This window comes from Xenopus tropicalis, chromosome 5 (assembly GCF_000004195.4).
Source record: "Xenopus tropicalis strain Nigerian chromosome 5, UCB_Xtro_10.0, whole genome shotgun sequence".
In the NCBI taxonomy this organism is placed as follows: domain Eukaryota; kingdom Metazoa; phylum Chordata; class Amphibia; order Anura; family Pipidae; genus Xenopus; species Xenopus tropicalis.
In genome coordinates this window covers 102,200,444-102,212,838 of record NC_030681.2, presented here as the reverse complement: position 1 = coordinate 102,212,838, position 12,395 = coordinate 102,200,444, and the positions used below count along the sequence as shown (strand labels likewise).

The following is a 12,395-nucleotide window of genomic DNA, read 5'->3' as shown; positions in this document are numbered from 1 at the left end:
CTAGTTAAGGGAACATTATCTATATTGTAAGCTCTACAGGGCAGGGACCTCCATCCTCTTGTGTCTTTGACTCTTAACTTATTGCAACTGTATCTTGTATTTATTGTTATACTTTGTATTTATCTATTATTATCTTAATAACCCCCTGTTTGTATTAATGTATTCTACTGTACAGCGCTGCGTACATAAGTAGCACTTTATAAATAAAGATATACATACATACATACATACATTATGGCATGATTTGTTTAAAGATGTGATGCATACTGTCAGCTTTTAACAAAGTAAATCATCCATTTTAGTATATACAGAAGATTTTGTCTCTTTGTATTTAATATCCAGACTTTATTAATTAAACCTGATTAAATATTAATACATAGGCCTAATTTAATGGTGTTATTCTACCAACAGATAATTTGGCAGTTTTGTTACATCACAGACATTTTCTGCCACATCACAAATATCACATTTTACTTATAGGGCACCTATCACCCAATAGTTGTTTCCCCCACCAGAGGCGCAAACTAATAGAGCTAACGCTCTGGTTAGGGGAAACAATAGTATTTTTCCAAAACAAATGCCACTGCCACACATGCACACAGACATGCACATACATAAAGACATGCCTAGGACCATGTAATAAAAATGCCAGAGTGGTTTATATGTACTGCTGTAACTGTATTTAACTGGATTCTGTAGTTTCTAATAAAAATGTTCCTACTGTGTCATTGTAAAAGATTTGGGCAAATTGTAACATATTACTTCGTTAAAATCAAACTAAAACATAGTTATGGCAGAAACTGCAATACAAAACAACAAACAAAAAAATGAAACTGAAGAACTGGCCATATTAGTGTATAAGGGCATTTTTAGGTGTAGTCCTAAAAATATATATTTACCTGTAAATGTAGCATTCAAGGTTTTTGTACCACTCATATTCCCATTTGTAGCAAAGGCAACAAATGTATAATAATTTCCAGGAATCAAGTGATCCACAACCAAAGAATTTGTATTCACTATCAATTCCTTTGATGGAGTCCCCAAGACTTGGATGATAAAGGAACTGATATTTCCTAATGGAATAGGCCAACTTAGGGACACTGAATCAGTTGCGACATTGCCCATAATCAAGTTTGCAATTAATGGAAGTACTAGAAGATAAAAGAACCATTCCTTTCAATATGTACCGAGCATTTTATGGCAGATATTAAAATACAGTTTAAAAACAGAAAACAATGAAACAGAAGAACTAGACATATTAGAAGGGCATTTACCCGTAGATGTAGAATTCTGTGTTTTTGTACTGTTCATATTCCCATTTGTAGCAAAGACCATGAATGTATAATAATTTCCAGGTATCAGCTGATCCACAAGGGAAGAATTTGTATTCACTATCAGTTCCTTTGATGGAGTTCCTAAGACTTGGATGATATAGGAACTGACATTGCCTAATGGAGTAGCCCAGCTTAGAGACACCGAGTTTGTGGTGACATTGTCTATGGTCAAGTTTGGAATTACTGAAGGAACTGTAAGATAAAAGAACCATGAGTTTTAGTACATACCAGTTATTTTGCCTGCTGTGTCATAGCCTTGGAACATTTTCTTGGAAAATTAAAAAAAAAAGAAAATCCAAGAAAGGTGTTTCACGCATCTCTACCTAAATATTTATTAGTAGATATTAGTACAATATTTTAATAGAAGTGAAGATAGGTTCTAAAGCTTTATTCCCATTCACTGATTTAAACAAAAGGAAAGTTAAAAAAAAGGGAAAGTTAAAAACAATTGAACATTCTAATTTATGAGGCACCTCAAGTGAGCTAAATCACTAACTTTTCAGCTCTAGCTGGTTCTTTAAAATGTGAACAGGCCAAGGGCACTTTATTGGAAAGTGTGTTTTTATTAAAAAAAAGTTGCACTGGGCTGGGGTAAAAAGGTTAGTGACATGGGAAGTGATGCACAGTGGCTCCCTGTCAAGTCAGCCAACATGTTGGCTGCCTGCCCTTTAGATGGGAAATTGTAGGAAGTGCATAAAATATGTTGATTGCTGCCAATTCTCCTAGACAGCCTAGGAAAGCAGCCAGCAAAAAATGGAATGGCCAGCTGATATGTAAAATATGTGTTGACATTGTCAATAACACAGCATAACAACACTATGTTATATAAAACATTAACTTCAGGTCAGTGGCAGCCAGCACATGCTCACCTCCCATGTGCAATTTTCAGCATGCATGTGTGTTTTGCACTTCTCCTCCGGCAAAAGGGCAGAGTAGAGGAAATATCAGAGAAAAGAAATAGTGATGTGTGGGTCAAGTTATACCTGACCCGAACCCGACCCGGTTAGTCCCCTATATTTATAGACCTGCGCCCGACCTGCCCACTGATGACATCACAAAAGGGGTGGGCATGCCTATAAATAAGAGAGCCAGAACCGGAAAGTGAGCAGTGTAAGGTCACGGGGGGGAAGAGCAAGCATAAGTACTCGAACCGAATCCGCCCGCGGGTTCGACGGGTATAGGGCCGGCCTGCACATCCCTAGAGAGAAAGCTGATAAGTAAAGGTTTGCTACATGACTTAGATCAGTGCTGTCCAACTTCTGTGGTACTGAGGGCCGGAATTTTTCTGGCCTACATGGTGGAGTGCCGATAATGGAAGCCAGTTTTGACCACTCCCCTTTTTTAAACTACACCCACTTCAAACTACACCTATGTTATCACAAGGGCTTTTAAGACCATACCCACATTAATGGTGGCAGCACAGCAAAAACCCAATGGTTGGTGCACACTGTAGAGATATCACCCTTCATTCGTATGTGAAAGAATTATATTATGTCATATTAAGACATACCGTTAAATCCATATGCCTCCTCCTCCTCTGTGGATAGCACAGAAACCCCCAGCATATAATTACACACTTCAGGGACCATATAATGACTATTTCCAAATGCTAACAAACTTCCAGAACAAACCCCTGCCAGGTTCACCTCCCACAGGCAGCATAGGGCAGGAAGAGTAAAGCACATGGTCAGCATAGGGCAGGCAGAGTATGGTACACACAGGCAGAATAAGGAAAGGCAGAGTATGGCACACACAAGAGGGTAGGGCAGGCAGTACTCTGTCTGCCCTGTGCTGCCTGTGTGTGCCATACTCTGCCTGCCCTACCCTGTCTGTGTGCCATACTCTGCCTGCCCTATGCTGCCTGTGTGTGTCATACTATGCCTGCCCTACCCTGCCTGTGTGCCATACTCTGCCTGCCCTATGCTGCCTCTGTGTGCCATACTCAGTCTGTCCTACCCTGCCTGTGTGTGCCATACTCTCCCTGCCCTACCCTGCCTATGTGTGCCATACTATGCCTGCCCTACCCTGCCCATGTGTCATACTCTGCCTGCCCTATGCTACCTGTGTGTGCCATACTCTGCCTGTCCTATGCTGCCTGTGTGTGCCATACTCTGCCTGCCCTATGCTACCTGTGTGTGCCATACACACATGACACAATGCTGGAACTGCTCCTATAATCTGTCTGAGGTGTGAACAGGTGAACAATGTGGGGGTTTCCAGTCTGAGCCTGAGGTTTGAAAAATGCAGGGGGTGAACAATGCAGGGATTAAAAGGTGTGAACAGTACAGGGGATTACATGTTTAGACAATACATGGGTTTACAGTCTGAATCTGAGGTGTGAACAATGCAGGGGCCAGTTAATCTCAGTACTAATACAATTTAAAGATTACACAAAGACAGAAAAGTGGGGGGCCACACAGAGGAGGGTCGGTTGGACAGCCCTGACTTAGATGATGTGAAGAAAAATTGCTTGCCACCCCAAAATTTATTTACTATACCATGAGGGCAGCTAGTTTTACTAAGGTAAATAATGCAAAAATATGTTTTTCTTTAGAATCAGATTAAAGTTAATTGTGGCATAAATTGTACTACAGTTTAAAAGCAACAAAGAAAAATAAAACTGGATATATTAGGAAAGCATTTTTAGTTTGAAAAATGCTCTTAAATATACTTTAATATACTAACCTGTAAATGTAGAGTTTGGTGCTTTCGTGCCATTTATATTTCCATTTGTAGCAAACACCATAAATGTATAATAATTTCCAGGTATCAGCTGATCCACAAGGGAAGAATTTGTATTCACCACTAGTTCCTTTGATGGAGTCCCTAAGACTTGGATGATATAGGAACTGATATTTCCTAATGGGGTAGTCCAACTTAGAGACACAGAATTGGTGGTGACATTGTCTATGATCAAGCTTGTTATTAGTGGAGGAACTGGAAAATAAAAGAACCATGAATTTTAGTACATAGAAAATATTTTGTCCTGCTTTGTTTATGCCAATGTAAGCCAGCCTGGAATAGTTCCTGTGTTCCCATTCACCCATAATAATTGGGCATGCCAATTTCTTTAGCACCCCCAGCAAACTAGAGAGCTAAACCTTTATTCCAGCCTGGTGAATCTCTTCAAAAAATGATTGAACCAGAGGTAATTTGTTAGGGAGCACATCTGACAATTTGCTTTTAACTGAAGACTAGCACTGGCCAAGGGAAAAATGTTAGTGACTTTCTGGGGGTGCTTACAAAATTGTCCCTCCTCAGTGCCTTTATGGTTTCTTGTCCTTTAAAATAAGTAATTTAAATATGGCCTTCCTGTGATTCTTGATTTACTTATACAAACACAGGGGCTCAGTTATAATGGTAGGTTTCTCTCAGTAGTTAATTAGCCAGTTTACACTGCAGTTTGGAAAAACCAGACACCAGAAACCAGCCACTAGAGTTAGCGATGATTGAATGTTAAAGTTAATGTTTTGAAATTACCCTCATCACATAGCCCATAATGTAGTATTATATAAGGCACCTGATCTAAAAATGATCATGAATTACTGTATTTAAAAATAATACTTTTATTTGAATGCCTCATAGATCCTCCATGGTTCCTGTATGTTTTACAAGTGAGTTGTGCTTATATGCTAATGTTTCTTCCCCAGAGGCATGGTAGAATATGGGCACCCAACACCTCTGCTGAAGCACAGAAACCTTGCAGATCTAGAATATCTTTATGTGCAGAAAAAATGTGAGTTTTAAAGGAAATGCGATGTTATGATTATTAAATGCCTTTATAGGAGATAGAGTTTACATGGTCACTTTGGTAGAATGGTAGAATTCATGATAAACTGGAGTTTTGCCATGGTTTCCTCTTGAAATTAAATTATAAATTAAGAGTGTAAAGATGCCAGGATCTCTGAATCGAATTAGTAATCCAGAGCAAGTGTAATTCACTGCCTTAGTATTCATTCCCTATACATGCAAGACTGGGCCCATGTACTATTGTACAACACAGGTTTAGTTGCTCAATATTTTTTATTAGTTGAGTAGTAGGAGAGAATAACATTACTACATTACCTCTAAAAATCATGTTACATAAATGAGATACTATAGCTGTCATTAGATAAAGACACCTCCCTGCATTTAGTGTGCGTGTGTGTGTTGTGATGTTATATGAAAGAGACTGTGTGTGAAAAGCACTGTAGTATATTATGCATTATATAAAGACTAATAATCATTATAATAATAGCTGCAAATATCTGTCTAATAAATAAGCAGACAGTTCCTTCAAGAATCCAATATTTCAAAGTGATGGATAATTTGGGCAGGTTGTAGTGCAATAAGGTGCCTTTTCTTAGTCTTTACATATTTTCCCACTCACTAACAAACTATGACTCCAGAAATCATTTAGTTAGTGACTGTGAAAAGAAGGTTCTTGATAAGACCTGACTAAGCAGCACTTCTGGTTAATAGAATTCATGCCTGGTTCAGTGAGGTTCACATTAATGCTCTGCAGTTACAGTGTTAAACACTTGCACATATACTGTGATGTGGCAGAGTTAGAACATGTGACTTAAATCTTGCCAGCCAAACCCTTGCCACTCCAAAACGCATGTACTATATACTGGAGGAAGCCCCTTTTCTACTGTAATCATAGATGTTAAACTGTAAATAATTTAAGGACATTTTTATAAGAATTTACCTGTAAATGTAGAATTCAATATTTTTGTACCATTCATGCTCCCAGCTGTGCCAAAGACTTGGAATGTATAATAATTCCCAGGTACCAGCTGATCAACAAGAGAAGAATTTGTATACACCATGAATTCCTTTGATGGTATCCCTAAGACTTGGATGATATAGGAACTGATATTTCCTAATGGAATAGGCCAACTTAGAGACACTGAGTTGGTGGTGACATTGTCTATGATCAAGCTTGTAATTAATGAAGGAACTGGAAGATAAAAGAACCATGCATGTTAGTACAAACTGAGCATTTTGTCTGCTCTGTATTACCCAAGGTAACTGGAATGTTTTAAAAAGCCACGAAGTTGTTTCACACAGCCGTGCCTACATATTCATTAACAGACAGTACAATATTTTACACTTAAAAGATACTTTTAGAGCTTTTTCTGTTCTCATTCACTGATTAAATGACACTTAAAAAGCTTGGTGGTGTCAATTTGTTAAGCACTTTCCATTGAGAATAATTGCTTATTTTTTACTGTGGGCCAGTCTATAAAAATGAGCCAGCCAAGATACAGTTCTTGATAGGGAGAAGGTAGCCAGTTAGTTTTTATAGAAGAGGTGCAGTGGCCGGCGCAAAAAGATTAGCAATGTTTTCACCAAAGGATGCATGACAAACTGACACTATTTCAGTGTTTTAACTTTTACTTTAAGCAAATAATAAAAAAGCTGCCTTCCCTGTTTTACTGTTCTGTTATACGAAGTCTGCAACTCATTCAGCCACTTATACACAGGGGGAAATATTGGTTATTCTGTTTTGTTTATTTTCCAATCTCTGTACACATGAATACATAAAATGACACTCATTTTTTGCTATGTCTCATAAACCTAAATGACCTGAACATGTCTCCTTGTTTCTGTCTGTGCAGTAGATGATCTGCCAGTATTATAGCCTGAAACCACGTTTTTTTGAGGAAGCTGTTAACCTCATCTTTATTATCTGAGCCAGGACAACCTACATGGGTACATGAATCAAATGTGTTAAACCAAATAACCAAATGCATTTTATTTTGAGTAGTGATAAGCAAATCTGTCCTGACTTGCTCAGCTAAAAAATAAGCAAAACCACGGGAAAATTCATTAAACGCATTGAAGACTAAGGATATTTTTTTCACAGCAACTATTTCCATGCAGAATACATTTTTTTTTATTGCAAAATACATCAGGGTCCAAAGGTGTTTTGTCGCTGCATCTTTTTTCATGCAAAATACATTGGGCATTATCGGCAGCAAAATTTTGTCAAGGTTTCACAAAGAAATTGGCTCCAAAGGTCCAGAAAAATCCATATTAATCGCCCCTTGTATTAGCCTTGTATGACTATTACTATCTTTTCCTGTTTCAAATGGTCTTCACTCAAGTCACACTTTCAAATAATGAATCACTAGGAAAAATGTTTGTTTACAGGAACACAAAGAAAATGAGCCACAACCACTTAAACTGAATGCCTTTTAAATGCTGGTTTACAGATATACATGCCAGTGTATTTCCAATGTAAATAAGGAAAAACATGGCAAGGCAAAGGCATTATGTTCATATAGAAAGGTTGGTGTTAAGGTTGGTGAGAAAAATGTGTTCATAGCATTCAAGTTAGCAGGGACAGTTAAAAGTCTCATCAGGTACAAAAAGGCCAATAAAGCATGCAAAAAAAGCAATCAAGCAGTCAGACAGAACAGAGAATGGACAGAGAGTATTGTATGGTCCAAAGTGTTTTAAGGGGCACCTGAGAATGTTTGGTCGGAGCCCCCCGAAATGTTATGCAAGGGATGTAACTAGCCGAAAGTTTGAAACATTCTTAATCATTCTTAATGTGCTCCATTTATCAAATTAAAAGCTAAAAAACACGCCAAACTCAATCCTGATGACTAGTTATAATGAGGCGAATCTGTCCCATTTTGCCTCGCCAAAAAATTTGCAAAACGACAGTAAAATTTGTGAAACGGTGAAAAATCCAAAAAACACGTTTGACACACAACTTTTTTTGTCGCTCGCATCTTTTTTTTCCCGCGCTTGAAAGACTGAGAAAGTAGGGGCAGAGGTTGGTCCAGGTTGTAGGAAAAGGACCCATGTAGAGGAGGGCATACTAGGCCTTTAAATCTGGAAGTAGTGGGCAGGGTAGGCTAGAAAGGACTGGATGGACATGGGGCCACGGTGGAAGAGATTGGGCCTGTAAGTCTGGGGGTAAGGTGGCTGGACTAGGGAACACTGGAATAGCCAGGAGACTAGTAAGAGGGAGATTGGGCTCCTAAACCATGGGGTAAGGTGGAGATGAGTATAGAAAAACTTAGGGCTATGGAGGAGGGAAAGAGCAGCAATAAGGAAGGGAGTGTGGCCTGCCAACAATGGCAAGTTTAAGGAAGAGGAGTAAGACCTAGCTCTAAATTTCACCCCATAAGACCCCATGATGGATGCCATGATGGATGCCACACGCCATGATGGACAGACGATGTACAAGTACTTCAGCGAAGTTTGTTGCTTGGAAGCAAAAAGTCCAGAAAGTTGGTAAAGGATCCCTTCAACACCTTAAGTTCAACGAGTATGAGCAATAGCTTCAGGAAGCTGTGGCTGTAGAGATATACCTATATCCTTGTTTATACAATTCTGTTTTTAAATAACCTAATGTTTAGGATGTAATAGGAATGTTACTTTTATGGTCATCACCCTCTTTTAATGTGCCCTCTTTCTGTAGACATGGAACTACACATTAATGGGATAGTCCTAGAGTCACACGGACTGTTTAATGAAAATTGTTAAAAACAAATAAAGTAAACATCATCAACATATTACTTGTTGAAATTATTTAATACAATAATACAAAAATGTCTAAAAATGTATAATCAGTTATTTGTTTGTGTTTTATTTCCAAGAAATAATATACTGTATATAACATTGTACATATTTTAACCATGGATTCCTTATTACATTTTCTTCAAGCATATCTTCTTATTTATCATCTGACTAGTGTGGAGACCTATTGAGGGAAAATTAAAAAAAAAACATAAAACAGATATTTATTGACATTTTGTAAAGAGTGTGTTTGAAAAAGAAGGATTAGAATAATGGCATTAATCTTTGTTTATTAAAAATGGGTTACCATGTTGTTGTAGTAATAATGGAAATTGAAAATCAAAATCTGGTAAAACAAGGTTTATAAAGAAATATAATAAACCAAGGTAAAAAATATGTATATTGAATAAAAAACAGATGTTTAGCCCAGTGGGCCAAAGTATACTAATTAATTAGCCCATGTACTGTATTCAACTGATAACCCCACTTAAGTACTCACATTTATATAAAATGCCTACCTGAGTATCTGAGGCAAACAATATCAGCATTTAGCCATCTTTCGCTGGGTGTAACAGAATTTCTGGGATTCTGAATTCAGAATAACAAGTACTTTCTATAAAGTAAAAGAAACCTAATATTGCAGTAGAATACCATCTATGAGAATTGAGCCAGCATAACTAGAGCTTCAGCAACATTCCAGTCTACGGCATCAAGAAAGATTTGTGAGCCTGCACTTATGTGGTTCACCAGCTGCACTCTGCAATGCAAAAGGCAAAATAAATTAGAAACATGCATCCAACGCATCATTTATTTTATGCTGAGGAACTAATATGTACCTGAATGAGTCTTGAATCCGACAAAAGTAGTAATGAGCGAATCTGTCCAGTTTCGGTTCACCCAAAAATTTGTAAAACTGCAGAAAAATTTGCAAAACGCAGCTACTGTGTGACGTTTCTGACAAGCACAACTTTTTTTGATGCAACCACAACTTTTTTTGATGCAACCACAACTTTTTTTTGAAGCAGCCTTTTTACCACAACTTTTTTTAACGCTGCCTTGATCTTTTTTGACGCAACTTTTTTCCCCAGTCTGCAAATTTTTGCGGCAGTTTTGCAAAATTTGGCAATGGCAAAATGAAGAATTTCACAATGAATCCGTACCTGGTGAAAAAATGTGCTCATCACTAGTCAATAGATAATTTGCTTGACTTAAAGAGTTTGGTTTCTTCAGAAATTCTTGTTGTTTCAATATCTTGACAACAGCGATATATATTGCTTTAGGATAATATGTGGATAATATGTGGATTTTGGAAAAAATGCATTATTATCATAAGAAATTCCACAAACATATACTGTACATTTGAATGTGGTATTTAATAACTTTGTATGAAGAATTAAGGAAATCACAAAATGACCAATATAAGAGGTTTTAAAAATACAAAAGACTTATTGCCAAGTAAACTTTTATTCTTCTTTAAGGCCTTCAACACCATACACAAACATATTATTATAAGAGCTTACACTTCACATGCTTCAAAATAGTTTCGGTGCAAACGCTCTTACAACTGAATGGGGTAGCTCCATTAATACACTGCAACTGGAGAGAAAGTTGGAGAGATCTTGAATGAGCTCAACGTATGATTCATTTGATGGACAAAGTTCAAGATTTTTTCTAATTCTGAAAAAATCTCTCTGCCACCAATCCAGTAGGCTGGTAACATCTGATGAAAGGCACTTCATGTCTTCAGAGTCAATAGGCAGTTAGAAATTGGAACTATACAATCCAGCAATTGGAACTATACAATCCAATCCAGTCCTAAATGAGTAAAAAAAGAATCTTTAATCTGTACACATTTATATGGTCTCTTCCAGAGAAGTCACTTTTGCTGTTTTTATCATTTGTATTCATTATGATTTTTAACTCACTGTGTATCCCCAAACAGTAGCTGATGCTCCCAATGTTCCTCACTCAATGAAATTTTTGAGGTTTTTCTCATACAGATGTCACCTTTTGTAAGATCCAATTCAGTCATTTATGCAGACAGTGAAAAAATAAGCACTCTTTCATAATAATTATTGATAAAAGAAAAGAAAACATGATCATATTTATCATCATATTTTGGTTTTCCCATTATTATAACTTAAAGTTATGTTATTAATTTTGCAGCATAAGATTTTTCTTCAAATATATAAGACTTTGGGCCCGATTCACTAAAGTCCGAAATAAGGAGTGCTATTTATAGCATGCGTTAAAAATCTTATCACTTCTTATTTTTCGCTCGATTCACTAAAAGGACACTTGTCATAATTAAGAAGCAATGTTCTTGGCGTTATTTATCTTGCGACTACATATTTTCAAGCAATATATTACGCAGCACACAACATATTACGCAGCACGTTGCTTGAAAATATGTCGTCGCAAGATAAATAACGCCAAGAACATCGCTTCTTAATTATGACAAGTGTCCTTTTAGTGAATCGAGCAAAAAATAAGAAGTGATAAGATTTTTAACGCATGCTATAAATAGCACTCCTTATTTCGGACTTTAGTGAATCGGGCCCTTTATCTTTTTGTGTGTGTCAACTGTAGTTCTTCAATCATTCCAGTATGATAGTACATATGGCTTCTTGATGGATGAAGTAAGCTCAAATTTACAGGTTTTTTTGGACAATTTTCATGATAATTAGTTCTGTGTTTAACACATTTTAAATATTGTACTATTTTATACAGCTTCAAACTATATAAGGCAAATTTAATTCAAAATGCTTCATTTAGTGCACTAAAATATAATTAATTAAAATAAAAGGTCAATTTGATTTGCTATTTAGGTTGATTTATGTCTAAACTACACTGTTGTTTCTTAAGGCAGTTAGAGCCCAATCAAGGTAATAGTTTGCTCAGTGTGTTTGCAGCTTGTATGAAAATGATTCCAGCATGAATAGAATGCTTCTATCACACTGAGAAATACAAATCGAGTGACATCCTTCTTCACTTTGCTCTTTTACTGCTGTTTTTATACAACATTTATAGATCTCTGCAGCAGCCATTTAGAGACAGGGATCCGAATAAAAAATAATGGAATGGGCAGCAGGTGCACTGAAAGATGCAAAAGGAGACAAACTCTAACGGATTAGCTCTCCCTTATTATTATATTACTTAAGGGCTAAGATTTACAAAGAATGTTGACACAATGTCAGCATAGGAAATAGATCCACAAACATCCAAACATTGTTCATTTTAACAACATTCTTTAAAGGAGAAGGAAAGGTAAAAACTAAGTAAGCTTTATCAGAAAGGTTTATGTAAATACAGCCATAAACACTCACAGAAAAGCTGCACTGAGTCCTCTAAAAATACAGGATTTAGTTTCTTCTTTTGTATATACAGTACCTGTTCTTCTGTCGCAGACTTCCTTGTCTTGGAAAAATCCTTCAGGGGCACAGTACGAGTCTGCTCAGTTTGCTCCTCTCTCCACCTCCCTTCTCCTTCTATACCTCCCATCATCTCTCTCCCCCTCCCAACTGTGCTGTGTAATCTGACCTA

General features: G+C 37.0%; 1 protein-coding gene and 1 long non-coding RNA gene across 2 annotated transcripts in view; both read right to left on the bottom strand.

Annotated features, from left to right (window-relative positions):
• The window catches only part of LOC101733293 (titin), a 135,477-nt gene that overhangs the window by 36,645 nt on the left and 86,437 nt on the right, over positions 1 to 12,395 (bottom strand). The window contains exons 71-74 of the mRNA XM_031901901.1: positions 6,025 to 6,276; positions 4,020 to 4,271; positions 1,275 to 1,526; positions 900 to 1,151 (exon numbers count right to left, since the gene is read on the bottom strand). Coding sequence (XP_031757761.1) covers positions 900 to 1,151; positions 1,275 to 1,526; positions 4,020 to 4,271; positions 6,025 to 6,276 — 1,008 coding nt within the window. The remainder of the gene's footprint in view (positions 1 to 899; positions 1,152 to 1,274; positions 1,527 to 4,019; positions 4,272 to 6,024; positions 6,277 to 12,395) is intronic.
• LOC116410810 lies at positions 10,298 to 11,103 on the bottom strand. The gene is made up of 2 exons (XR_004222647.1): positions 10,778 to 11,103; positions 10,298 to 10,667 (listed from the first exon to the last, which is right to left on the bottom strand). It is a non-coding gene; the product is annotated as an uncharacterized LOC116410810 (long non-coding RNA).